At 59.2% G+C, this 27864-nt stretch overlaps 1 protein-coding gene across 10 annotated transcripts in view; it reads left to right on the top strand.

Moving 5' to 3' along the window:
• Window positions 1-27864, top strand: part of LOC113936366 (maestro heat-like repeat family member 5) — a 70671-nt gene that overhangs the window by 40549 nt on the left and 2258 nt on the right. For 7 of the 10 annotated variants that reach the window (XM_027619476.1, XM_027619485.1, XM_027619466.1 and 4 more), the window contains 9 exons: window positions 2379-2528; window positions 3265-3419; window positions 11517-11676; window positions 12934-13115; window positions 20150-20287; window positions 20698-20812; window positions 21617-21760; window positions 26888-27064; window positions 27667-27822. In XM_027619476.1, the coding sequence (XP_027475277.1) occupies window positions 2379-2528; window positions 3265-3419; window positions 11517-11676; window positions 12934-13115; window positions 20150-20287; window positions 20698-20812; window positions 21617-21760; window positions 26888-27064; window positions 27667-27822 (1377 nt within the window). Of the gene's footprint in view, window positions 1-2378; window positions 2529-3264; window positions 3420-11516; window positions 11677-12933; window positions 13116-20149; window positions 20288-20697; window positions 20813-21616; window positions 21761-26887; window positions 27065-27666; window positions 27823-27864 lie in introns of those variants that run through there. The other 3 variants (XM_027619512.1, XM_027619503.1, XM_027619494.1) reach the window with 3 other exon arrangements.

The following is a 27864-nucleotide window of genomic DNA, read 5'->3' as shown; positions in this document are numbered from 1 at the left end:
CTGGCTAGCAGCTCAGAGGGAGACAGTGGTGAAGGGGCCCCAGGGCTTTAGATTTTCCATACTAAACACCCAGGCTCTCAAATAGACTGAGAAGCCTTCTGTATCCTGCCCTGTCCCAGCACACAGGGAGTGGGCGTTCAGCTCTGGCTCTCTCTCCTTGGACAAGACACAGTGATGGAAAGGAGCACAGAGAGGAGAGAGGATGGGAGGGTCTACTGATCAAGGGATGGTGGATTGGGAAGGTTTGGAATGGAGACCTGACCTGGATTCTGTCCCCAAGTCTGTCCTTGATGCCCTCATTGATCATGGATACACTACACCTTCATCACCATCATCACCATCATCACCTCCACCACCATCATCATCGCCATCACTGCCATCACCTCCACCACCATCACCATCATCACCACAGATCACCATCACCACCATCATCACCATTATCAACCACCATCACCATCATCACCACCATCACCATCACCACCATCACCACCATCATCACCACCATCACTATCACCATCATCACCACCATCACCACCACCACCATCATCATCATCATCATCACCACCATCACCGTCATCACCGCCATCACCTCCACCACCACCACCACCATCACCACCACCACCATCACCATCACCATCACCATCATCACCACCATCACCACCACCAACATCATCATCATCACCATCATCACCACCATCAACATCACCACCATCACCATCACCACCATCACCATCATCATCACCATCACCATCACCATTATCAACCACCACCACCATCATCATCACCATCATCACCATCATCACCTCCACCACCACCACCATCATCACCACCATCTCTACCATTACTGCCACCTCCGTTTCACATTGATTCATGCCCTGGGTTAAAGTAAGACATCTCCCAGGTATTTTCCAATCTTGAGATTGCAGTATTCTGGGATTCTGAGAATCTAACCACCATTCCGAGTTGCATTTCTTCACAAACATTCTCAATGCTAGAACTTTAACCAAAATTCAACATTTCAGAAAACAATTTTAAATGTAATCTTCTAACAAACGTTCTAACCAGATTTATAGCAGCTTAATATCTTTTTTTAAAAGTTGTTATGAACTACAAATATTCCTCTAAAATCACTTTGAATACTCTAACCAACAACTAATCCTAATATTCTCACAGACATTTTACCCAAATTTTAGATTATTCTAATAAATATTCAAACATTATTTAATACTTCTTTTTATATCTAAGTAGGTAGACTAACAGACTTTCAAATATCTCAACAAATATCCTAACATGCAAAGAAACATATTACCCCCCTTAATGTCCTTGCAGACCTTATAGTTTTCTATCAGGCCCCCCGTCACCAGCCTTCTGTCTTCCTCTGATTGTCAGATGCTCCGAGTCAGAGCCCCCCAATAGAACTTTCTAGGAGGATGGAAATGTCTCTATCTGCACTACCAAGGTAGCCACTGGCTATATGTGGCTACTGGGCACTTGTAATGTGGCTAGTGCTCCTGAGGAACTGAGGTTTTAAATTCTACTTAATTAAGTTTAAGTATAAATAGCTATGTGTGGCTGGTGGCTACCATAGTGGGCAACAATGCTCTAAGTCTTTCCAGAAGGTTCTACCTGGGCAGCTCCAGGCTGGCCCAGCCCTCCCTCTCAGAGACTGTGGTCAGCGGCTATGGAGCAGGGGTCCCACCCACCACGTTGCATTTCCCCAAGCCCCTCTTCATTCCCCCCGAGTGGCTCATGATCTGGACTTAGAGCTGCTCCTGGGAGAACGTGGGCAGAAAGCGGTTGGGCTTTTGAGGAAGCCCTACCATGGGACAGGAGCCCTGGGCTCTGGACCCAGCTTCTGCCGTGGTGAGGGTGCCCGTGCCCCTCTCTGGGTCTGGGGATTGGTCCAGGTGACCTTGAAGACCCTTCACAGCTCTGAAGCTCTTGATTAAAATGCTGTAAGGAGGACTAGGGCCTGGCATGGGGAGCACCCAGCTGGGCAGAGGCTAATACATGGGGAAGCCCACGAGGTGAGGACAGGGCAGAGGAGGGGAGGAAAGGAGGCTGGCCAGGCCAGGCAGGTCCCAGGACAAGCACTGGGGTCTGAGTGAGGAAGGGAGCCGTGCCTCTGCCCCACGATGGGCATCACGCTCTCCCTTCCTGAACCTGGGCCATGGTTGGCTCAGAGAGATGTGCAGGCAGCCAGCCTGCAAAATGGGCTGCGTGTGTGGGGTTCTGGAGGAAAGGGGCTCAGACGTCTGGACGTGCTCAGAGACCTGGGCAGCCTGAAGCCCAAGGAGAAGGGAAGAGAGCTGGCAGGAGGCGGACACCTGGGCACAAGTGGCCCACAGTGACGGCTGCCTCCTCTCCTGCTGCTACAGGAGGTCATGAAGCATCTCACGATGGTAGAGCTGAACGACCTCATCTGGACAGCCATCGACGGCCTGGGCTCCACCAGCCCCTTCCGCGTTCAGGCAGCCGCCGACATGCTGCTCACCACCATCAAGGAGCACGGGGCCGGCCTGGAGACCGTGAGGGGCTGGGGCACCGCTGAGGGTGGGCCAGGACAGGTCTGGGGGCAGAGGGACGGACGTCCGGGAGTCAGCACCCTGGGGCTCGGGCCTGATGCAGGAGACACGGACCCCACCCTAACAGGTTCCACGGAATGAATGAAAGGCCCAAGCAGGTATCCTGGGGCCCCGAGTGGTGTTTGCAGGGTCATGGGGCACGTGTGCATGGATGGCGCCACTGTTCCAGGCTCTGGGGTAGGACATGGGGGAGGAGAAGGCACAGACCCTCCTGGAAGTTCTCAGTCTGACGGAAGGGACAGACACAGATAAGGACTGGACAGCATAGGAAATGCAAAGGCAACGAAGTGTCCCCAGTGGGGTGGGGGTGCACCCCCAGAAGCAGGATGATGGATGCCAAGTCCTGCAGGTAAGGAAGCCCCAGGTGGGTGACACTGGACCTGGGCAGCAAGAGAGACCGGAAGTGGATGGGGAGAGGCCTTCCAGGCCCCCAGGACAGCCTATGCCAAAGTGGTGTGCTCGGGAGATGTCAGGGCGGGTGTGTCTGAGCCTTCCGGGGACTAGGCAGTGTTTGGACGGAGTCTGAGGGCCTCACATGCCACACGAAAGGTGGTGGGGCCTCTCTCCCCTCAGCCTGGGACTCCAGGGTGGAGAAGCGCCTCCCTCAGACTTCGCTGGGCAGGGCCTGGCCTCCCCTCTCAGACCAGCCCTCTCCCCCATACTCTGCCTCCCTACACAGGTTGCCAACCTGGGCCGAGCCATCCACTCGCAGCTCTGCTCTGTCCGCATCCCCCAAGCCAAGGAAAATGCCCTGCACGCCATCACCCTGCTAGCCCGGAACCACACGCCAGAGTTGGTGGCCACCTTCCTGGACTTCTCCATACCCCTGGACAGGTGCCCGGCCCCACCCCCCCTCACTGCCCCCACTGCCCACCCTCCAGCCTCCCCCAGGCAGGGGGTGGGGCGTCCACCTCCAGCTCTGCCCTCCTGCCTGCCCCCTCCCAGCCCACAGGGAGCCTCACAGGTCTGCGCCCAGGGAGGGAGCCCACGTCCCCTTTCATTTCTCGCGCATCTCCTGAGGCAGGCTCTGGGGAGGCACAGCCCACCCCTCGTGCGAGCCCCGCCCCAGCCTGAGTCACCTGTCACCTCATGGGGGAAGTGCCCGGGACCTGAGGTGCGCCTGGCAAGACCCCAGCCAACACCAAAGGCTTGCCGTCCTTCCAGATCCTCCAAAGACCTCTCCTTCCTCCCCCACCCCCAGTGGTCAGGTGGGGCTGGCTTTCTCATGAAACCCTCGGAGCCCCGAGTCTGGAGGCGGGCTAGGGTCTTCTTCCTCCCACAAACCTCAGCTCTGAAGCCCAGGCGCTCTGTCTGTAACCCCAGCCGCACGCCCGCCAGGCCCCTGGACTGCGTCATCCCTAGGTCCTTGCCGACGTTGCTCCCGACCACGGACACCAGCTCACCCACCCACCCCCGTCTGAATCTTGGGGTTTTCCTTCAGCCCCACTTCCCAATGCCTGGATCTCCTCTCTCCCAGGAGTCCTGTCCTGCATCCTGCCTCAGCCGCCCACTCTCACGGTCATCAGCCTCTTGGCTCGGACACCTCCAGGCTGGAGCGTCCCCCCCCCCCGCCTCATGGCTTCCCTCTTCCAGCACCCCCGTGAGCCTCTGCCCTCCGCGGCCTCCGGTCCACCACCCACCCACCTCAGCGCCCCTCACGCACCCTCACCCCCTCCTTACCGGCATTAGTTACTCCCTGGACGTACCCCAAGCCCCTGATCCCCTCCGTCACACTCAGCCGGCAAAACCTCCCTCAGTTAGAGCTCCCCATTTTGAATCCCAGCCACACGCCTCTCTGCCTCACCCTGCCCCTTCCCTCTGCCGCCAACCTTTCTCCCAACCCACTGAGAAATCAGAAGCCCCCAGAAGGGAACTCCCACAAGCTCCCCGCGCCCGAGACTCATTTCCAGAAAGACTTCTGATTTCCATGTGGAAGGGTCGTTGTGTTTGTATAACTTCCAGTTTTTTTGCACTGGGATCAGAGAATGCCATTGTAGTGTTTCTGCCTTATTGGGACCTGCTGCCCTTTTGAACCGTCATGAATGTTCTACAGGCACTTGGGAAGAAGGTATGTCTTCTTCATCAGGTGGTGGCGTATGTATATCCACGGATGTGCCTGATGGACTGTGGTCGTCACTGATTTCACTGATGTCCCCTCTGCTCTGTCTTGTACTGAGAATGGCACGTTGAAGTCATTACTGATGCATTTCTATCCACGGCCCCTTCCGTGTCCTGCGGTTTTTCCGTCATACGTGGTTGTCATGTTTCTTGTGCAAACACATACCTTCCTGAGGAATCACGACTTGTTAGCATTGAGAAGTGCCCCGCCTTGTCACATTTAATGTGTCCCGGCCTCGAATTCCACCTTGTCGGTTCTCAGGACAACAGAAGCCCCTCTGCTTTCTTCGTTTGCCACTCTTGCCCCGTGTGTTTGTCACACACCAGTCATGTCTCATAAGTGAGGTAAATCCTTCCTTCACACTTATTCGCAGGACTGGTGTGTGGAGTCTCCGCTCTATCATAATACCCCACAGTTGTGTGCATGTTTTGTGGGCTCTATTACTTTCCTTTTCTACGGGTTGTGTATTCTTTGATCCTTAATGTTTTTAATTAAAGAAGAGGTGTATTTTCGCAGTGGTTGTCATGCTAGTGCTCCTGACCTATATTTTAACTCCCCCATCCCTTGTTTTGTTGCTGAAGCTTTCATTGTGCATCTTCTGCCGGAGGCTCCTATAGTCCTCTCTGCGCTGGACCAGACCCACCTCCGACAGACGGCTCATGAGGGGCTCCTGTGTGCTTGAAGGACAACATGGCTGGACATAAAATCCTTGGTTCACACTTGCTTTCACTGAGTATTTTTCAAATGCTGCTCAATTGTCGCCTTGCTTTGTTTTTGAAAAGTCTAATGATCATGATTTATTTTTTCGCCTTTGTCAAGATGTTTGCCTTTGTAAGAGGTCCTTCTTCCCGGATGCCTTGGACAGTGTTTGCTCACCTTTGAAATTGAACAGTTTTATTAAGAGATGTCTCCGAGTTGATCATTCTGTGTTCATTCTCCCAGGGACCTGGTAGATCCTTTGAAGATGTAGATGTAGGCCTTCTGTCGTTGTTGTTTCTGGAAAGCTCTCTGGTGATAGCTTGAAACCTTCGTTCTGTTCCCCTGCTGCACCTGTCCTTCTGAGCTGCTAGGAATTCCAGTGCGGTTCCTGCCCATCCGGGACCTCCGGTACTTTCTGATCCTTTTCACGCCTTTTGCGGTCGGCTTTCTGCTTTTCCTCAATGCCCCTTAGCTTACATCTTATCATCCCTCTTGGGCACCTTGCATTTTTTTCCACTTCTGAGATAAGTTTGTCCTTTCTTCCACCTCTTTCCTGAACTCAGACAACCCGCTTTTCCTTTCTTCACAGAGGTTTTTTTTTTTTTTTCTTTTTTTGAAGTTATAATTCAAGGGGGCTTTGCCTGTCTCTGGGTGCTCGCTGGGCTCTGAGGAGCATCGCCGGAGTGCTGTCGGCACGGCGGCTGCTTTGGAGGGGAGCAGTTCCTCTTTGGTTGTGCACGGATTATTTTTTCTGTTTTGTTTTTTTGGGGGGTTTTTTGCAATAACTCGGTGGATCTGTTAATTTTGTTCCTGTTCCTATCAAACGCTGTTGGCATGTTTTATAGGATTTCAGGTTCAATGGCACCCTCTTCTGTTAGTAGAGCAAAGTCTAGAGGATTGACTAGATTCTTTGTCTTGGTGGCAGGTGAAAAGGTCGTGTGTCCTCCAGCTGGGGGGTTGTTTTTTGGGGGGTTTTGGTTCTCTTTTCTCTCGCAGGGCCTTCCATTTTCCTCTTTCCCATTGTCTCTGTCACCACCCAATCCCCAAGGCCCCTGGTTCTTTTTCCCCTGTTTCTCTCCCCAGAGCTGTGCATCTTGGAGGCCACCCTTCCGATTGGACCAGCTCATCAGCCCCTTTCTCGTGGTCAGTGCTCTTTTTTTCTTCTTTCTCCCTCTTGTCGGAGTGGGGATGGACTTCGTCTTCCTGGAGGTGAGTGGTTCGACTCTGAGCCCTGTTTCTGGCTCCCGTCCCCTGTGCCCTGCCGTCTCTTCTGCCTCATCTGCCCCAGAGCCCCGGGTGGGCGGCGACGGGCGTTTCTCTTGTTTCCTCACAGTGATGTTGAAGTTTGGGCATCCTCTGAGGTCACAGTCTCTGTGCAATTTTGCTTTTCCCTCCCTCTTGCTCTGTGTGGTTTTTCAAGGAAACTTGAAGGGTGAGAACCCTGGAGGCCACCTTGTCTTCAGCTGCCCGGAAGTCTGTAGCTCACCTCAGTCTGCATTGCCGTTTATACCTTATTTCCTCCATCCTAAGAAGCACATTTTTCCTAGATGGGAATGCATTTTACATTGAGGGTGCCTTACCCCTGGATTTATGTGGGCTTCTCAGTCGCCCGGGGACACTGTTGGCCTGGGACCATGCCAGATCTAAAAGTCTGTGCCTGAGGATTTCTTTGAGCCACACTGGCGGTGTGAATTCAGACCCCAAAACAGGTTTTGTGATTCGGATTCTCAGGAGAAGGCCCTCCTTCCATCCAGCACTCCGACTGAGGCCAGCAAGCTTCCTGGCTTTTTCTTTCTGCAGCTGGGTGGGTTGGTTCTTATCATCCTTACATGGAACACAGGGCCCTTGAGGTCCCACCTCTGTGATGGGGGTAGCTTCCCACCTGGGATAATTTTTCTTTCTTTGAAGCACCTAAAACAATGTGCGTGCCCTAACGCTATGAACAGAATTGGGTAGTAGGTACCCTGCCGATAATCTTTTATGTTATGTGGCTTTTTCCCCTCAACAAGATGTGTTTACGATTCATTCCAATATGTTACATACAGCTAGAGTCCATTCCTTCTTGTTGCTGTTTAGTATCTCGTGAATGACGATCATCCTTTCTGCCACAGACACACATTTGGGTTGTCCCCTGCTTGGGTCTGTGACTAACGTGCCCTGACTTGCTCCCATGCGCCCCCGTGCGCATCAGCACTCCGTCTCCACTGGGAATGTGTTCAGCATGCAAACATCAGTGCCATAAAGCTCTGCATGTACCCAACTTTAACAGACACACTGAATCGTTTTCCAAAGTGCTCGTGTCACCTCACACTCCCACCGGGGATATTTTTGAGAGTTTCTGTTGCTCCACATGTCATCCACACTTAGCCCCGACTTTCTAGCCACTCATCAAAATGTTAGCCAACCTGGTGGTATGAATCGCATTGCGACATTCATGTGCACATTCCTAACGAAATAACGGAGCGGAACTTTTGGCCATTGGAGTATCTTCTTTGGTGACCTCTTCGTCGAGGATCTCTTCCGATCCATCCTTCTACTGGGTTGTCCCTCTTTTTCTTATCCATTCTCAGGAATCCTTTATGTAACCTGGACTCAAGGCTTTTGTTGATGGTGTGAAAAGCATCTCCTTGCACTCTGCAGCTTGTCTTTTCACTGCCTGAATGTGCGTTTTGATGAAAAGGAGTTCCAGGTTCAGTCCTTCCCACACGTGATCTTACAAAAGTTCTGGTGATTGCCTTTCGAACTCAGGTCTCCAGCCGCCCCGTAAGTGAGGCTGGTGTGGCCGCGAGGTTGGACTCCAGTTCTATGTAGCCACCAGCATCCTTCGGGGACAAGCCCGCCCCGTGCCTACAGCTCGCAGTGCTACCTGCCTCCTGGCCAAGTGTCCGTGGGCAGGGGTCTGTGTCTGGGCTCAGCAGTGCTCCGCTCGCCGGTCCCCGTGCTGACACCCACGGTCCTAATTCCTGTAGCATCATACACGTTCTCTGCACCTGATACAGAACGGCCTCCCGCTCCCCCTACCTCAACACCTGCCCCGCTGCTCTCAGCCCTTCGCGTTTTGCATTTCTAAATGGCCTTACCCTTGGCTTTCCAAGTTTTCTTTCTTTTTCTCCCGTGTTTCTCTTTTACCCATTGACGGCGACTTTGTTGGGTCAGCCCTCAGCTGCACACCCCCGGCGTAGGCATAACCCTCAGCGTGTCACGCTGTCCATCATCACTGTATGCGGGCCTGCTTGCCTTTGGTTCTTACAGCACTGGCTCCTTTTAGGGGATGAATACACGCCGGCGAGGCCGCCGCCCGCAAAAAGCTGGGATCCTGGTCATGACCTCCAGCTATGGACAGGGCTTAGCACTCCGTCTCCAGCCGCCGGCTCACCCCCCACCAAGGCTCATCACCCTCTTCATTTCCTTTTCACTTTATTGCAGCTAAACATATTCCTAAAGATATTCTCTTGTAGTTTTTGCAATTGTATTGAAGAGTATGGTGTTGTGTGTCGTCTTTGGAGACTTCTTTCCTCTGGCCCAATATTAACACAGATTTTCAGATGTGGGTCGTCGGTCGTAACATAAATCCAGTAGCACCAGCTTTTCTTTCCTTAGTGATGCGTCACGTGTCTCTTCCCGGCCCTTTTTTCTTAATTAATAGTCGTTCTTTTTTGGAGCAGTTTTATGTTTATAGAAGCATAGGCAGAGCTGCCCGCCCTGCCGGTGTCGCCCCTGCTGGCACCCTGCATGGGGCGGTGTGTTTGCTCCAGCCAGAGGGCCGGTACTGATGCACCATCATTAACGAAAGCCCATGGCTAGGTAGGGCTCGCCCCTGGTGCTGTGCGTCCTGTGGGCTTGGACAGCGTGCAATGTGTCCACCGCTCACACATCCTACAGAGTCGCATCACTGCCAGAAAAAACCTTTGGTTCCCCCCAGACCCTCGCAGCCACCGATCTTCTACCGTCTCCGTGGTTTCGCCTCTTCCAGAAGGTCATGGATTTGGAACTGTACAGCATGCAGCCTTTTGGACTGGCCTCTAGTCCTCAGCAATGTGCATTTCAGGTTCCTCCATGGCTTTTCCTGGCTCCCCCCCCCGCCTCCCAGCTGCCCCTGCTCCGCCTCCTGCCAGTCCCTCCTGACTCCCCATCTCTCAACGCTCTAAATATCACCTATACAGACACCCCCCCGAGCACTCACCCCCGCCAGACGGCAGCGTGTGGACGTCCAGGAGGCATTCCACACTGGACACTCCCGGACCACGCCACTGGCTGTCCCCTGAAGCCTGTCCTCTTGCGGGCTTCCCCCTGCGGATGCCATCCACCCAGCTTCTCAAGCCAGGGTTCCTGGGGCCACCTGGGCTGTCCTCTCCACACCCAGGCCCACCCTCAGGGAGTCCTGCAGCTCCACCCACGCCCCTCCCCCGCCCCCTCCAGCCCATCGGGACATCACCGGCTCACACGGAGTCCCTGGCCACGTCCGCCCCCAACTCCCAGCAGCCAGAGTGAGGCTTTAGAGACAGGTCGGACCATGTCTCTCCCCTGCTGTAGACCCTCAGTGGCCCCAGCTCATTCAAAGTCAAGGCAAAACCTTTACAGTAGCCAACAAGGTCGTGTGGCCTGGCCCCACGCACTGGCTGTCCTCCTCGCCCAGCCCCATTCTCTTCACCCCGACCTCACTGGCCCTTCTTGCTGGCCCTGAGAACACCAAGATCGGCTCTGTGTCAGGGTCAGAAGGTTCTCCCTCCCCCCACCCCCCAGAGCAGCGTGGCTCCCCACTTACCTCCACAGATCTTTCCTTGTGTCCCTTTTTGGTGAAGGCTTCCCAGCTGTCCCACTAAAAACTGACCACAGCCCAGATGCACCCGCCCACCGCCCCCCTCCCCTCTCCTCCCCTGCTTTATGCCCTTAGTCCCACACACCCTTGTTTGCTGGCTGAGTGGAACCGTAGGGGTCACTCCCACACAGGCAAGGACTTTACCGGTTCTGTCACTGCTCTGTCCCCAAGTTGGTTGCCCGCACGTGACACGGGGCTCAGCACCCACATGCCAACAGAGCAAAGGAGAAACCCAGGCCCCTGGGCACCCTTGCTCCTGCAGAAGCATGTCACCTAAGCCTCTCGAGTCAGGCTCTGCCCCCTGAGACCTGCCCACGGCACAGCCGTGATGACACAGCAGGGACTCGGCCCGGGTCCTTCTGACAACGGAGGCCCCGCTCTACAATCTCAGAGTCCCCGGAGCTGCTGTGCCCACCCAGCCCAGGGTCTGTCCTAAAGCTGGGGTGGGGGCTTATCCAGGCCCCCACTGTGGCCTCCCAGTCCCCACTCCTGCCCCTCCAGCCCCTTTCACCCAACCCTTGGCACCAAAGACCACAGAAAACAGAGAGCCATCAGGGTCACCGACATCTCAAGAACCCCAAAGCCCCCGCCTCCCCAGGACTCACAGGCCCATGTCCGTGGACCAAGTGGAAAGATCACAGGACCGGGCAGACCTGGCCTCTAGCCCCAGCTCCCCAGTCACAGGCAGGGCCCGATCAGTCCTCAGTTTCCCCATCTGCAAAATGAGCACGAGGACACTGTAAAGTTCTGTGTGTACTGCTGATGGGCCCACTTGACCCGGGGTGGGCCCGGGGGCTGGGCCCCAGCAAACCCAGGCTAGGAGCAGGCAGCCAGGGCAGGCCTCCAGACAGAGCTGCTGAGGGCTGAGTGGGTGCAGGCCCGGTGGGGAGGCGTGCTCTAAGCACGGGGAGCAATGGCAGATGTGGAGGCCCAGAGGCAAGAGAAGAGAACAGAGGGCAGGGGTCAACTGCCTGTGTCCCTCAGTACTTAGGAGCCGTTGAGGGGGCAGAGAGTCTGAAGGTGGGGTGCGGGGAGGCTGGAGGACAGGCCCTGGAAGCGGGGAGGCCCAGGCACCTGGACCAGGGCGGCTGTCCCCTGTGCCCTACCTGTCCCGCGGGCCACACACACTCTTGTCCCTGCTGCCCACTCTCCCCTCCATGCTCTCCCCCACCCCAGCGGCTCCCCCAGCCAGGATCCCATGCGGGATCCAGCCCCGCCTCCTCCCTTGGCCCCTGAGGCCCTGGTGCAGCTGAGCCCGAGCCGGGCGGCCCTCACGACCCCTCTTTGCCTGCAGCCACGCCTTCCGCTTGTGGAGGGCCCTGGGGGCCGAGCAGCCCGTGAGCCGCCTGGTACTGGCCATGCTGCTGGCCTGGCTGCAGGAGCGGCCGCTGCCCGCCGAGACCAGAGACGGCAGCCGCCAGCCCAAGGATAAGCCCCGCCTGCGCTCGCTCGCCGTGAGTGTCCGCCGCCGCTCCCTGGCCGCCGCCCCAGCTGCCGCCGAGTGGGGGCTGGCCTCTCCTGCGCGTGTCCACACTGGTGGCATCGGGCGCAGCCTCGGGACGCCGGGCCCCAGGGAGGGGCAGCCCCGTGTCCAGGCCGTGGAAGCCCACCCACAGGGGGCCTCCGAGGCTGCGGGGCAGGGGTTGACCGCACAGGCCCAGCCCCCCACTTCCTGGCCGAGGGCTCTGGACTGCTACAGAGCCTGTCCCCCCCTCCAAGAAGTGGGACAGTGGCGGTCCTGCAGGGCTGGACCAGGCGTGTGGCGCGTACCCAGGATGCGGGACTCATTGGGTGGGTGGCCTCGGAGCACAGGGGCTTCGGGAGACAGGTTCCGGCAGAGGAAGAGTGTGGGGGCGCCTGGGGTTGTAGATTTTGGAGGAATCTTGAGGCTGCCTCCTGCCTCCTGTAGGAACCCCCACCCAAGCCAGCTCTCCTCCCTGCAAGGCCCCAGGAACAGGGGCTCACGTCCTAACACGGCCACACCTGTCCTTGGCTGGACTCTGATGAGGCAGGAGCTGTGGCCCGAGCCCGTTTTCTCCCAGGCTGAGACCCACACCCCCCACCCCAGAGCCCCCCAGACAGGCCGCTACCTGAGCACAGGTGTGCGGTGGCTGAACACAGCAGCAGAGGGGAGCTCCACCCCGTGTCTGTGCCCGGCCCTCTGTCCTTCCCCTGAGCACCCCACCCCCCCACTGCTGCCAGCCCTTCCTTTCGGAAACCACACAGCAGCATGAGGCCAGCAGGGGGCCTTCTCTGTGTCCCGCCACACCCCAAGCCCTGGCCTGCCCTTGTCATGACTGCCCAGTGCTGTCCCCCACCCCAAGAACATTCTGGACCGAATGCTCCGATGGGCACAGGAAGCTCGGAGCAGCTGTCGGGTAGCCCTGCCTTCCGGGGTCATGTGTCCCCCCCCCCCGGCTGTCACTCATTAGAGACCTCTGTGCTGCCGTCCCATGGGGAGCACAGACCCATGCAGCCTTGTCGCTAGGCCATGGATCAGGGGCTGGACACGGGTGGACTGCAGACAGAATGGGCCGGTGGGGGCACTGTCCCGGGCGCTGCTGGGATGGAGGGCACAGGCCCTCAAGTGGGTCCAGGGAGGGAGCCGAGAGGGCCAGGGCCCCCCGAGGGACATCTCAGAGATATGGCCCCGGTCCCAGAGGCTGTGACAGGAGGAAGACGCAGGTCAGATGTGCCCCTGCCCCCGACAGGCCATGAACACCCTGCATGAGCTGCAGTTTGCCCGGGAGTTCAAGAAGGCGGTGCAGGAGGCCTACCCCGAGCTGCTCCTGGCCCTCCTCACCCAGATGCACTACATCTTGGAGCTGAACCTGCCGGATGAGCCCCAGCCTGGCCAGAAGGCCCCCGAGGCGGCCATGTCCAGCCTGCAGAGGTAAGCCTGGAGCGCAGGCTCCACCTGCAGGGACGTGGACAAAGATGGGTATTAGCTTCCTAATGCCGGTAGCACCCGGCAGCTCACGGATGCATGCGCCTGCAGTCTCGGCTCTGGAAGCTCGAGTCCAAGTGCAAGGTGTCAGCAGGGCTGCGCTCCCTCTGAAGCCTGTAGGGGAGGACGCTCCCGGCTTCTTCCTCTCCCCGTGCTCCCTGGCCTGCCGACGACGTTGCTGCCCCCTCTGCCTCCCTCCTCACCTGCTGCTCTCCCCTGCGTGTCTCTGTGCCGGTTCCCCTTTCATATAAGGACACCAGTCATACTGGATTAGGGCCAACCTACTGGCCTCATCCTAACTTGATTCCAGCTGCAAAGACCCTGTTTCCAAATAAGGGCACATTCACAGGTACAGGGTTTAGGACTCGGGCATAGCTTTTGGTGGGACACGAGTCAACCCCCGAACACCATGATGGCCAGTGCAGCAGTCAGCACGGAGGGACTCAGGGCAGGCATGGGGTCTGTTCCCAGGCTCCCCGAGGTCACTTGGCAGCAGAGACACTCAGTGCCTGCTAGCATGTGAGGACTTCACGGAACAGCCCTCGCCATCTTCCCTGAATGTGGTCCTTGCAGGAATTTCGTGAGATGAATGTTGTCTTCCCCACTGTACACGTAAGGAAACCGAGGCTCAGAGAGGGTTAGAAGCTTTCCCCAAGACACACAGCATGCCCATGAGTTGCTGAGCTAGAGTCTGTGGAATGGCAGGGCGGGGCCCTGGCCATTGCTGAGCCCCTCTGGGTCCCCTTGTACATAGCTCTGACCCTGGTGCATTTTTGCCCTGACGTGACAGTTGCGGCCTCTGACCCCCCCCCCCCCCGCCGCCCCGCTGTGCAGCATGGACGGGACCATGTGTAGGAAGGTGCGCACCCAGCTATATTCGGCCACTGGCCAGGCTGGCTGTCTTGCCCTCCCTCCACGCCCAGTCATGTCTTGAGAAATCCGACAAGCTAGTGTTTAAAAAACGCTGGGGCTGACTCTTCATTTGTTTGTATTATGACGTGCTTCACGTAATTGGTCAGTTATAAGAACTCTACCCAAGGCGTGTCACTGGAAAAAAATGTCTCTTCTCATATTGCTTCTGAATTCGAATGTGCATAAAGTTCCTTTTTTATTCCGATCAACCATGCAAACTGCATGAATCTTCCCTAATAAGCTAATAAAATGTTCTCCTCCCAGAACGTACGTAGGAGGGCTTGGAGGGAGCTGCAGTGAACCACCTCCCTCCATCTGCTCCCCCCCAGCCCTGCGCCTACCCGCATGGGCCCAGCCTCCCTGCTCCCCTGCCCCCCTCCTCCCCCCAGCCCCAGCCCGCTCACCTGCCTCCACGCTGCAGCCCAGATGCCATTCAAAACATGTCCATGGCCCCAGGCCTCCCTGCCCTCCCCACCTAATTCAGAAAGAGCCAGATCCTTCCAGTGACCCAAAGGCCCCTCTCCCTCTGGCTCCCTGTTGCCTCCAGGACCCCATTTGCTGCCACATACCCCTCGCTCACACCGTCTGCTCCGGCCTCAGAGGTCTCCCTGCTCTTCCTTAAACCCAGCATGTTCCTACCTCAACACCTTTGCACTTCCTGCCCCGTCTTCCTGGAATGCTCGGCCCCCAGATAGCCTCACCTCCTGTGAGTCCCTCAAAACACCTAAAATAGTGGTCCTACTCCCATGCTGCCGTTCCCTTCCCAAGGCCAGCACCGCCAACTCTTACCTGCACCCTGTGGAATGGGAACTCCCAGGGAGCACAGGTGTCCGTCCGTCTCACTGCGGCTCCCACGGAGAGCACAGGTGTCCGTCCGTCTCACTGCGGCTCCCACGGAGAGCACAGGTGTCCGTCCGTCTCACTGCGGCTCCCACGGAGAGCACAGGTGTCCGTCCGTCTCACTGCGGCTCCCACAGAGAGCACAGGTGTCCGTCCGTCTCATTGGGGCTCCCACGGAGAGCACAGGTGTCTGTCCGTCTCACTGCGGCTCCCACGGAGAGCACAGGTGTCCGTCCGTCTCACTGCAGCTCCCACGGAGAGCACAGGTGTCCGTCCGTCTCACTGCATCTCTCACGGAGAGCACAGGTGTCCGTCCGTCTCACTGTGGCTCCCACGGAGAGCACAGGTGTCCATCCGTCTCACTGCGGCTCCCACGGAGAGCACAGGTGTCCGTCCGTCTCACTGGGGCTCCCACGGAGAGCACAGGTGTCCGTCCGTCTCACTGCGGCTCCCACGGAGAGCACAGGTGTCCGTCCGTCTCACTAGGCCACTTGGGGAGCCTTCTTTTCCGACCGGCTGGATGGACATGCTCAAACAGCACCCACCCTCTCCCCCACCCCCAGCTGCTGGGCCTCTCTCTGGGTGAGTCCTCTCCAGGGAGGAGGGAGGTGACCCCAGCAACTGAGGGACAGACTCTCACCCCAGGCATAGCCCATTGGCTCTGACTGGCCTGTCTTAGATCACATCCTCACCCCTGAACCGATCATCTGGGCCACAGGAGCGTGTGGGGCTCTAATTGTCCAGGCGGGGCTCCCATACCCCCCGGAGTGGGCACAGGACCTGGGCCCCTCCTTACCCAGAGGGAAACCCAAAGGGGCCCAAAGGAAGGGCAGGCCAACCAACAGCGATGCCACCAAATGGCCAGGGGTTGTGGGAAGGTTGGCAGCCGCTCCCAGGGCCTCAGAGGGCATTGTCACCCAGGTGGATCCCTGCCATCCCGACTCTGATGCCTGGCAGCTTTGGCACCATGTAGGGGGACAAGGCCAAGGAGGGGATCTGGACGCCCACAGCTGAGAGGCCCCCTGTCCTGCGGGTGTCCCTGGCCGTGGGGATGGCGCCGGACACCGGGTGGCAGCTCAGTGAGCCTAGAGGCAGCTCAGACTCCTAGGGCTCCGAGGTCCCTGGCATCCTGCAGAGCTGGGCCGGCCTCTGGGACCAGCAAGCGGGGGTTTGGGCATGGCACCCTCACCCTGGCGGTGCTGCAAGAGCATGCACAAGCCCTGCCTGGGCGACCTTCTCTTTCCTTTGCATCTCTGATGAACAGAGCCCCTTTCTTTAGAGACAGTAACTGCTTCAGTCCGTTCTCAGCTAGGTCCTCCTCCAGCCAGTGTCCATCCTGCCCCACAAAGGGGGCATTCCTTTAGTTTCTCCATCATGGATTGACTCTTTAATTCTCATGGGGCATCCGATTTCTCTTTATTTCAGACACTCTCTTGGACCGTTTATAAGTACAACCAACATATTTTCCTTTAGCCCTGGCTCCCAGGAAGCTCATATTTAAAGTTAATTTTCAGTACCTCCCTATAGTGCCTGGTACTTCCTTTTTGCTTCTTGTCTCCTGATTACTTGTCTTTTAAACTTAAAGCTTTAAAAATAAATAAATAAAAATAAACCTAAAGCTTTAAATTTAAAGATTTTTTATTTAAAACACTGTTCACAGTCCTGGGTTTTGGCACTTGACAAGGAACCAACAAGCAATTAGTAACGATACACTGTCCGGGCCTGGATCTGAGATCTAAGACCCCAACCTAACCTCCCCCACGAGCACTCTGTATGGTGAGGGGGAGTCCCTGCCCACATGGCCGTGAGGTCAGGAGCGGTGGTGGACTGGGCAGCCTCTGTTCTGGACCCAACTTAATGAGTGACCCTGGACAAGTGGCCAACACTCCGGGCCTCGGTGAAGGTGAAGGTGAGGGTTTGATTGCACGACCCCAGCCCCAGCACCTTGTCCATTTGCCCAGTTGGTGTGTCATGGTCTTGGGGCCCCTGGAATCTGCAAGGAGGTGTGACTTCCCGGGGAGGTGAGCAAGGACTCCGGAGCAGGGAGGAGCCGACATGGCACTCTGTCTTCTCTTACCACCCCTGGGTCCCCGCAGCCCTGCCCGGATCTGCCTCCTCTCCTGGCCCAGCCAGCCCCTGGCCCGTGGCCTCAGCCATGCCCCCACCCCTGCTCCATGCTCCCTACAGCTCTTGCAGGAAAGGAGAAGTAGAAGGACTGATGGACGGCTGTCCTTGTCAACATTTGTAGGGGCCACTGTGTCCCAACTGTCAGCACTTCAATACCGACAGGCGCTTGCTGTGCCCCAGACCACACTGATCACCAGAGATGGTCCCTCTGCTCAGGAGCTCACAGCCCCGGGAAATGCAGAGGGAGTCAGGTGATGGCCCGGTGACAGATGGACACATGACTCACTATGGAGAGGGCCCTGAGAGTCACCGCCTCCACAGAGGATGACCCGGAGCACACCACCTGCCGTGTGGTCCCTGAGGACCGAACATCTGAGCTGAGACCTGACTGATGGCTGAAGTCCCTGGGTGGGGGCAGGGAGGGCAGAGAGCCTTAGGGGGAGGGGACACGAGGGAGGAAACGGGATGGAGGCCTCGAAGTCAGCCTCTACACCAGAGCAGTGGGAAGCCACGGAGGGCTCTGTGCAGAGGGAGTGGCAGGGTCTGATCAGCACTGGGGACGGGTGGCCAGAGTGGCATTGTCTGGGTGAGGAGGACCCAGCGCTGCCCTCCTGCGGCTCACATGAGACCGGGGGACTCCTGAGAGGGCATCTGACTCCAGGCCCGAAAGAGGAGGCCAGGGCCTCATGTCCGCATGGCATTGCTGGGGACAGCAGCAGACATTGGGTATTGACCTGGAAAATGCTGCTTTCAGGGGCCTATCTTGGGGTGACAGGACCAGCCACCTGGCGTTGGTGTTGACGCCACCGGGGACGTTGACGGCCTGCGCCCGAGGCATCAGCGGGTCAGACGGATGATGCTCGGAACGCCCAGCTCGGTGCCCACCCCACGCAGGCTTCACACACCCGCCCGCCCTGTTCCCCTCAGCCCGTCCGCACACGCAGCCAAGGCGGCAGATGCTGGTGACGCAGGAGACCCTCACACGCAGGAAGATGGCCACCTCCAAACACAGTCCCCGCGGGTGGGGGTGTAAAATGGTGCAGCCACTGCAGAACGCAGTGGGACAGCTCCTCGGAGGGTCAAACACAGAACCACCACATGATCCAGCTGTCCCAGGTCTGGGCAGATGCCCCGAGACAGCGACCCGGCTGCCCGCACACCATGTGCACAGCAGCATCCTTCCCAGGAGCCACGATGTGGAAGCCGCCCCAGTGTCCGTTACCGGGTGCCCAGATCAGGGAACCGGGGCCCGTGCTGACCCGTTACAACAGGGCTGCGCCGTGTGCTCACGAGTGCTGCGCCGGATAAGCCGGTCCCCGAGGGACACACACTGCATGAACCGCACTGCGGGAGGGCCCTGGAGCCGCCACGCCCATGCAGACGGAGCGCAGATGGTGGCGCGGGGCCTGGGGAAGGGGCGTGCCCTTGAACGGGGACACTTTCCACAGCTGGACAATGCGAAATGCACTTAGGTCCGCCGAACCGTCGCAGAAGTGGGTAAGATGGGAAACGTGTCGCGTGTGTTCTACCACAGCTGAAGGCTACCGTACAAGTTCACCGCCGGGGGTCAGGGGGGTGCAGTCTGGCCGCCCCTGGGGCGGGCGTCGCTGGGGTCAGGCTGAGGGCGGACAGCCTCGGAACCCGCACAGCTGGGCTCATGCTCGAGGGCCTCCGTGTCCAGTTGGTCTGCGGGCTGCGTGGATTCCAGGCCACGCACGTGGCTGGGCATCGCCAGGCATCCTAGGCTGGTGGTGGTTCCAGATTTCAGGGTCCTGCAGGGGTTGCTGATCCACCGAGAATGCCCAAGTTGGCCGAATGCCATCTTTCCAGAGCCCTGGTGCGGCTGCTGGGGCAAGGCAACCCTGCACACTGATGGCCTGGGTGCCTGGGGACCGGAAGCTTCCAAGAGTCGACACGGAAGGGACAGAGCACTACTCCACCCTGACGTCCCCTTCTCCTGAAACTGTCGTCACTCTGGCTGAGACCAGTGACCTGGAAAATCCTGCTTTCAGGGGCCTATCTTGGGGTGACAGGACCAGCCACCTGGCGTTGGTGTTGACGCCATCGGGGACTTTGACGGCGTGGAACTCCATCCCTTGACACTGGGTGTTGCTCAGAATCATGCCTGGTCCGAGCTGACAGCCTCATCCTGGGGCCTTGCTCACACATCCAGGGTGATTCAACCAGTCACACGGGGCCAGGCAGATGTGACAAGGCGCAGGGTGGCTGGGATGGGAGACAGACCACCGAGCGGGGCCACCCTGCTATTCCAGGGCCTGTGTGCCCCGGGCCTTCTCCCTGTGTCCTGCCTGCAGAGCTAGGGGCAGCCCCGGGCCTGTAACTGAAACATCACTGAGCGGGCTTGGAGCCAGAGGCCGAGATGGCCTTCACTCCCGCTGCCCCAGCCGGGCCATGTGACCAGGACAGGGCACTCGCACCTCTGGTAGCTGACGAGCACAAGGTCTCACTTTGCTTTGTGTCTGGTGTACCCTCCTGAGCGCACACGCGCCTGTGGCCAGTGGAACCTGTGTCCCCTGAGGGCAGAGCGGCGTCCAGGGTGGCAAGTGGACACTTCTCCGGGCTTGCAGGACACCATGCTCCCCAGCTCGCTTCCTCCCTCCCTGCAGCACCCTTTGGCCCCACATTTAAATGGCACATCCCCCAAGGCTCAGCCAGGCCCCTCTGTACCCCGTGCCGTGGGAGCCCACTGACCTCCAGGCCTGTCCCCAGAGCTGCAGCCTCGGAAAGCCAGCCCCGGACACAACCGGGGATCCCCTGAGATGCTCCAAGCACATCTCACACTGTCTGTGCCCCAGGCCAATCTCACACCCTCCCACAGCGCCCTCCACTCCTAAAGGGGCACCTCCAGTCTCCTGGCCCAGCAACTGATCCTAGAGCCCAGGCCGGGGGGCTGAATGGACTCCTGCCGCCCCCCTCAGCCAGCACAGCTCCCGCCCATACCGGGCCTCACCTGCAGGGAGGCCTCGAGGCTGCTGGGGCCCTGGGCCAGGACAGGAGCCAGAATGGACCTTTCCACCCAGGGCAGCGGGCCCCCTCCCCAGTGGCAGGGCTGGCCCGGTGACCCCCCTGTCTCCCCGCAGCATGTCCCTGGAAGCGCTGAAAAGTCTGCTGTCCACCACGGGGCACTGGCAGGACTTTGCACACCTGGAGCTGCAGGGCGCCTGGAAGCTCTTCACCACCACCCACACCTACCCGCAGGGCGTGGGTCTCCTAGCCAGGTAGGAGTGGGGCCAGGCCAGGGGACAGGGCCTGACCCAGTCCACCACCTGCCCAGGAAGCTGAGTGTATTGGCCACGGTGACCTCCAGGGCCCGCCCTGAGCACAGCCCCCATGAACTCACACGTGTCCTCGGGCCTGGTCACACGCACACCCACTGGGAGCCCGTGGGTACAGGGGTCTTTGGCTAGCTTCACCCCGGCCGGAGGCCCCCGGGGGCCTGCTCCTCTGTCTCGCACACACGCAGCCCAGGCCTGGAAGCCAGTGGGCGGCCAGGGGGTACAGAGGGGCATCACACACTCCAAGCACTGGGTGCCCAGCCACCCCTGCTGGGCCGGGTGGTAGTGGGAGATGGAGCCCGGGCCGTACCCGCACACCCAGGCCCCGCCCCACCCTCCTCCCCTCACCCCAGGGCCATGGTGCAGAACCACTGCAAGCAGATCAAGGCAGTGACCAGCCTGCTGCTGCCCAGGCTGCAGAGCAAGGAGGAGCGGGAGAGGAAGGCGGCCATTCTAATCCTCACCGAGGTAGGGGCCTGGGCGGGGCGAGGGGGAGCCCTCAGACACAGCCTCCTCTTCCAGCTGCTCAGAGCCCCCCTCAGGACCTTGCCTGGATGGAGGCCCAGCCAGATGACCCCTCCTACCCCCTCCTTCCCCCTTCTGGTTCCCGGGCGGTCCATGGTCTGGGGCTCGTGGCTGGGCCCCCCACTTCTCAGGCCCCCGTCAGCCTGTAGCCTGGACGAACCTATCCGCCCACCTCTCCCTCCCTGGCCCGACCCCCACACAGCTGGCCGGTCCGGCAGAACTGGGCTCAGCTCCGCCCCGGGGCCTGGGAGGCCAAGAGGGCCCTGGTTAGAACTAGAGAGGCCCGGGGCTGTGACCGTCCCTGCCACTGGAGCTGGGGCCATGGCGGGGCTCGTGTGGCGTCTCCATAACGGACGTCAGCAGAGAGAAGCCCAAACCAAAGCCCGGTGCCGCTCCCCACCCCACCCATAGCAGGAAGGTCTGAGCCACCCTCTGCAGGGCTCCGTCCCCAGGTGTCCCATGAGCCAGGCCATGGCTGTACATTGGCCCCAGCCTTGCTGTGTGACATCAGGCAAGGCTCTTTCCCCTTCTGGGCTTTGGCTTCCCAGCCGTACATTGAAGAGTTGAAGCAGCGTGGAGGTGAGTTTCAAATACGTGTTAACCAAGACACCCAGAGAGTGCTGACCCGCAGCCCCCCCCAACACACCTGCCAGACCCCGGTCCTCGAGCCCTGCTCCCAGACGCAGACAGAGGCTGCCTACAAGAAGGTGCCAGGCCTGACCCGCCTGCCCTTGGGGACTGCCCCAGTTCCTCTACAGCCCTGCCCTGCTGGAGGTGCTCCCCAGACAGGCTGCCCTGACTGCGCTGGCCCGAAGCCTCAGGGACCCCAGCCCCGAGGTCCGTGTGTTGAGCCTGCAGGGCCTAGGAAACATCCTTTTCCACCCAGAGAAGGTAAGGGCCCTGTCACACACACACACACACACACACACACACACACGCGCCAGAGCAGCTGGGTGCATGGGGTGTGGATGGGCCTACAGGGTCGGAATCCTGGCTCTGTCCCTTCCCGCAGCGTAGCTGGGGACACATGACCACCTCTCCGGGCCTCAGTGTCCTCATCTGTAGAATGGGGTTGGTGATGGCCTCTCGGTAGGGTTGTTGGGGGGGGTAAAGTGTCTATTCCCCAGGGATGGTGTCCCCTCCACACCCAGGAGGGAGACAATGCTATCGCAGACCTCCAGGGGCCAAGGAGGGGCCCACCAGGTGGCACCCAAGCCTGGCCCTCAGAGGGGAACTTGCCCTGAGAATCTCAGGGGCGGGACTTTCCATCCCCTGGTGACCCATCCATCCCCTTCCAACCCCCCATCGCTGGAACAGCCCACATCCCATGATGAACAGCAGGGGGCCTTAGCAAAGAGGCAGAAGAGAAGGCTCAAGACACAGCCCCCGGGGCATCTGGCCATCCCACTGGAGCCCGATGTCGCCCCTGCTGTGGCTTCCTAGGGTGTGCCATGCTGCGGTGGGGCGCCCAGGTGACCCAGCAGGTTACCAGGCCCATCCCATCCTCACCCCAGCACTTTCTAGCGGGCACGTTTCTTCAGCGCCTGGGCCGGGGTCAATGTCCATCTCTGTGACAGGCGAGTGGTCATAGCACCTGTCAATGAGTGCCATGCTGAGTCCATGCGGCACAGGGGTCCCCTCCAGCCATTTGCTGTCACAGGCTGCAGCCTTTTATCCCTGGCCCCGGTGGGAGACCTGCCGGTGACTGCTGCCATACAAGAGAAATAGCGGAGAGATTTTCCCACCTGATCTGGAGGTGCACGGCCTCTACCTCCCCCATCCACCCCAGGGGCTACGTGAACACCCAAGAAAACAGCAAGATGCCCAGACCCCATCTCCTCTGCTGAACATAAGGACTTCCAGGGCTGTGGCAGAAAGCATCTGATGGCAGAAGGGCCACACAAGGGCCAGGTTCCAAAGAGATTCTGCAGCCTTCTGCCTGTCAGCCCACTTCACTCCCATTTTGTTCACCTTTCATGTCTCCGCATGGTTAAGAGGAGATCTCCATTAAGGTCGCTCCTGGCAAAGCCCTTTGCCCTGCACATGGCACATCGTAGGTACTTAGTAAGGGAGACTAGCACTTCTTCATTCATCTGCCCATCCACTCATCCATGTACCTATACACCCATCCACCCACCCATCCGTCCACCTATCCATTCATCCACCCACCCATCTGCCCATCCATCTGTCCTTCCATCCATCTGTCCATCCATCCATCTGCCCATCCACCCACCCATCTGCCCATCCATCCATTCATCCATCCACCTGTCCATTCATCCACCCATCAGCCCATCCATCAGCCCATCCATCAGCCCATCCATCTGCCCATCCACCCACCCATCCACCCATCCATCTGCCCATCCATCCATTCATCCACCCATCCGCCCATCCATCCATTCATCCATCCACCTGTCCATCCATCCACCCACCCATCTGCCCATCCATCCATTCATCCATCCACCTGTCCATTCATCCACCCATCAGCCCATCCATCAGCCCATCCATCAGCCCATCCATCTGCCCATCCACCCACCCATCCACCCATCCATCTGCCCATCCATCCATTCATCCACCCATCCGCCCATCCATCCATTCATCCATCCACCTGTCCATCCATCCACCCACCCATCTGCTCATCCATCCATTCATCCACCCATCAGCCCATCCATCAGCCCATCCATCTGCCCATCCACCCACCCATCTGCCCATCCATCCGTTCATCCACCCATCAGCCCATCCATCTGCCCACCCATCCATTCATCCATCCACCTGTCCATTCATCCACCCATCAGCCCATCCATCAGCCCATCCATCTGCCCATCCACCCACCCATCTGCCCATCCATCCGTTCATCCACCCATCAGCCCATCCATCTGCCCACCCATCCATTCATCCATCCACCTGTCCATTCATCCACCCATCAGCCCATCCATCTGCCCATCCATCCGTTCATCCACCCATCAGCCCATCCATCAGCCCATCCATCTGCCCATCCACCCACCCATCTGCCCACCCATCTGCCCATCCATCCATTCATCCACCCATGCGCCCATCCATCTGTCCATCCCCCTGTCCACTCAACCATCCACCCATCTGCTTATCCATCCATCCACTCACCTATCCGCCCATCTATTTGGTCCTTGGGCCCTTCATTTATGACTTATTCTTTCATTAATTTTGTTCATTCTTTATATAATATGCATTCACTCAGTTATTCACATTTGCTCTCTCATTCATTCATTCAGTCGGTCACTCGGTCAGTCAGTGGTCCGTCATCCATACACCTTTCTCCGGCTGTTCCTGCAGATGGACAATCAGTAGGAAGTTTCCATGTGCCTCCATGCCCTGCGCTGGGGGGGGGCCCCGTGGGGAATGGAGAAGACAGACAGTAGGGCAACCAGACGAGGACGGCCAAGGCCGGGGAAGGGGCATGGCTCCCAAGCGGGGTGTGGACTGCTGGCCACAGCGGGGCTGAGGCAACAGGCGGATCCAGAGCACTGCCGGCCAAGGAGGCCTGCTGGCGTGGGGCCACGACCGGCTGACCTAGACAGGGATGGGGCAGGACACAGGGCTGAGGGTCAATGGTCACTGCCCCCACACCAGAGAGGTGCCCTGTGCAGGGACCCACGGGACTGTCCCCACCCGCCGGTGCACACCTTCTCAGCCACCTGTCTACCGTCAAACAGAAACTGTCGAGGAGGCCAGAGGTGTAGCCCGTGCCGAAGAGCCAAGCTAACTGCGGCTTTAACAAGGCAGACGTGCGTTCTCTCCCAGGGGTGCGGCCATCCGGTCTGCAGTCTCGGGGAGAGCAGGCTCCTCCTGGTTCGCTGTGCGCCCCTTGCCCCCAGCCCCGGGTGCCGCCCACCATGTCCACTCCAGCCAGCAGCACACCCTACCCTTTGAGGGCACAGCCCACAAGGGCTTCATTCACTTCTGCTCCAGTCAATGGACCGAGGCGTGGTGCCTCAGGGGGAGTCCATCTCCTGGGCACTCACGCGGCCACCGCAACAGAAGCCCCCTTCGCAAGAGGCCTTGTGCTTGTTGGAGATTGTATGAAGACGCCGTCACCACAACGCTTAATGAGATATCCCACTGGAAACAGTACACATGTAGGCCTGGAGTCAGGCAGCCCTGGAGGCAGCCTGCAAGCCCCACCGCGCCACCAGCCTGCCGCACCCCTGCGCATGGCACCTGTGACCTCCCACCGCGGGACCCCTTATTGGGCCCGTCAGCACACGGGTCTAGGGGACTTCCATCCCCTTGATCTAGGACTCCTCGCTCACTCGATTTCCCTCCCACGTCGCCCCCACAGCCTTCTCAGCTCCGCTGGCCTCTCCCCCGCCCCTGGATCCTGCCTCTCACCACTCCTTCCCACTCCTCTGCCCTGTCTCTGCCGCTCCCTTGCTGGCCTTCTCCAATCTTTAAGTACCATCTACTGTCCGACGGTCCCCGGATCAGTATCCCAACCCCGGCCCTGGACTCCAGCCGTGACTCACTGCTCGGATCCTAGCTGGCATCTCAAGCTCAGCATGTGCACAACAAACTCCTCACCCCAACCCTTCCCCCTGCCCAAACAGGTGCCTCCTGCAACCCTCATCTCAGTTGACAGGGACCCCAAACCTTGGGACCATCCAGGCAATGAAAGCAAACCCAGAATGCGCCCGTTCTCCCACTGCCCTGCTGCCCTCACTGAAACCACCAGCATCTCCCCCAGACCACCGCACCCCTCTGCCCGGTCCCAACAGCTGCCCCTTCTCCTTTTCAGTGCAGGCCCCCCAGCAGCCAGTAGGCTCCTGTGATGCTCTGAATCAGTCTCTCCTCTGCTCACAAACAGGGCAGGTGTGCTCCTGCCTCAGGGCCTTTGCACAAGCTGCACCCTCTGCTGGAATGCTTTTCCAGCACCTCTGTAAGAATTCCCTCAGTGGCCACCTTCTTGGTGACACTTTCTCTGATCCTACTTACTTAAAATTAAATTTTTTTTTCACCACCACCACCCCACGGCCTCCACTGCAGCCTGCTCCATCGCCTCTTCTCTCAGATTGCTTGCCACCTTCTGGCACGCATTGTGTTGTGCGTGCTTTGTGTATTTCTGGTCTTTCCCATTAAACCCCACTCTGCCTGTTCCATCCTCCGCCAGAACCCTGGCCCTATCCCAGCACCCTCACTGGGCCCAGTAGGTGCTCAGAAAGGGTTTGTTGCTGTTGATTGACTCATTGGCTGAAAACGTTTAATATTGTAAACCAAACAGCTCAGGAAGCCAATGATGTGGCCTAAAACTTGTTTTAAAGTTGTAAAAATCACCCTGGCTCTCACACGCTATCACTGATAAGGGGCCCAATGGCGGGAAACATCCAATTGCCGACATCTTGCCGTCCAGCCGTTCATCTGGACAGTTACCCATCGCCAGGCAAACAAGATGAGCCGACAGAACTGGCTGAAAATGAACTCAATCTTGTGTAAAGCAGTGTAAACGTGGGAAGTGGTCATTGTGATGGGAGGGGCCGGTGAGCTCAGTCCGTGCACACCTGACCAACCTTGTCTGCCCCCAGGCCCCGGCTGACCCACAGGGAGGCCGGGAACGGGGGCAAAGGCGGGGTGAGGAGGAGGAAGGGGAGGGTGGTCCCCAGGACTGGGCGAGGGGCCTTCTGGCCAGCAGGGGGACAGGAGAAAGCAGCAGCAGCTGGGAGCCCACTAGCCGGGGCTTAATATCCCTTAACCCCGGGAGGCCCCCCGCAGAGAGGGAACGCCCCATCCATGCCCACACAGCTCCTGTAGGCAGACCAGAGTAGGAGCACAGCTGCCCTGTGCGCAGAGCCAGGGTGGGATCCCAGCGAGGCTGGGGGCACAGTGCCGGGCAGGCATGCAGGGGCAGTGCAGCTGCCCAGGCCAGGATGGGGGCCAGGGAGGGGCCGCGGGGGAGGGCCCGAGTTGGTCCCAGGTGCAACTGGCAGGGGCGGGGCAGGGCACAGGAGTAACCCGTCCCAGCGCCCTCAGCCCGCCGGCCCCCGCCACCCCTAGGGAAGCCTGCTGCGCAGACAGCTGCCGCCCTTCCTCGACGGCTTCTTCCACAACAGCGAGCAGGTGGTCGTGCAGGTCATGGGCACCGTGTCGGACGTGCTGCACCGCCTGGGGGCACACAGCGCAGCCGCCCAAAGCCTCAGGGTCGCCATCAATGCCCGCTCCTTTTTTGACGACGTGAGTGCCCCCGGGTGGAGGCAGGGTGCCCCTACCTGTGCCCCTCCTGTGCCTACCCCTGGTCCTCAAAGGCAGGGGGACCCCAGCTCCCTCCCCCTGGGCTGGGGAGAGACCCCGGGAGATACCTGGGTGTGCAATGGGACACCTGGGCCGAGCCGGGCCGAGTGGCCGCCAGGTGGCGCTCGACCCCTTCTCCACAAGGCTGGACCCGAGGCAGCCTTCACCCCTTCAGCCCTGCAGTCCTCGCCTTCCTTGTCCCGTGTCCACAGGGACTGTTTCCCTTCACTGGGGAACTAGAGGGATGAGCCCCGCCCCCCCAGCCGCCTTCGTGACCCTTGGGTGGTCAGGATGAGATTGCGAGTGAAGGAGACATGAGTTCGGGTTCTTGCGGAAGGCCTGGGACCTGCGAGGGGGCCTGTGTGACGGGGGGGGGGGGGGGGGGGGGGGTGAGGCGCGACCCTGCCCGAGGGGCCCAGAGCCTGGGGAAGGGGCTCAGCCACAGGAACTGAGCCCCATCCCCTCCACAGGGTGGGGGTCCCGGATGGGTGGGGATGGGGGGCCCCAGGCGGGTTCGGCTGAGGCTCTGAGCCTCTGCCTCACAGGAGCGGGATGGGATCCGAGCGGCGGCCATGGCATTGTTCGGGGACCTCGTGGCAGCCATGGTGGACAGGGAGCTGAGGGGCCTGCGGACCCAGGTACACCAGAGCATGGTGCCCCTGCTCCTGCACCTGAAGGACTGCTGTCCAGCCGTCGTCACGGTCAGTGCCTGCTGAGGGGCTTTCTCCTGGGTGGGGCTGGGG

The sequence above is a fragment of the Zalophus californianus genome, chromosome 4 (genome assembly GCF_009762305.2).
Source record: "Zalophus californianus isolate mZalCal1 chromosome 4, mZalCal1.pri.v2, whole genome shotgun sequence".
Classification (NCBI taxonomy): domain Eukaryota; kingdom Metazoa; phylum Chordata; class Mammalia; order Carnivora; family Otariidae; genus Zalophus; species Zalophus californianus.
Note: the sequence above shows the minus strand (reverse complement) of the source record. Positions and strands in the feature narration are given on the sequence as shown.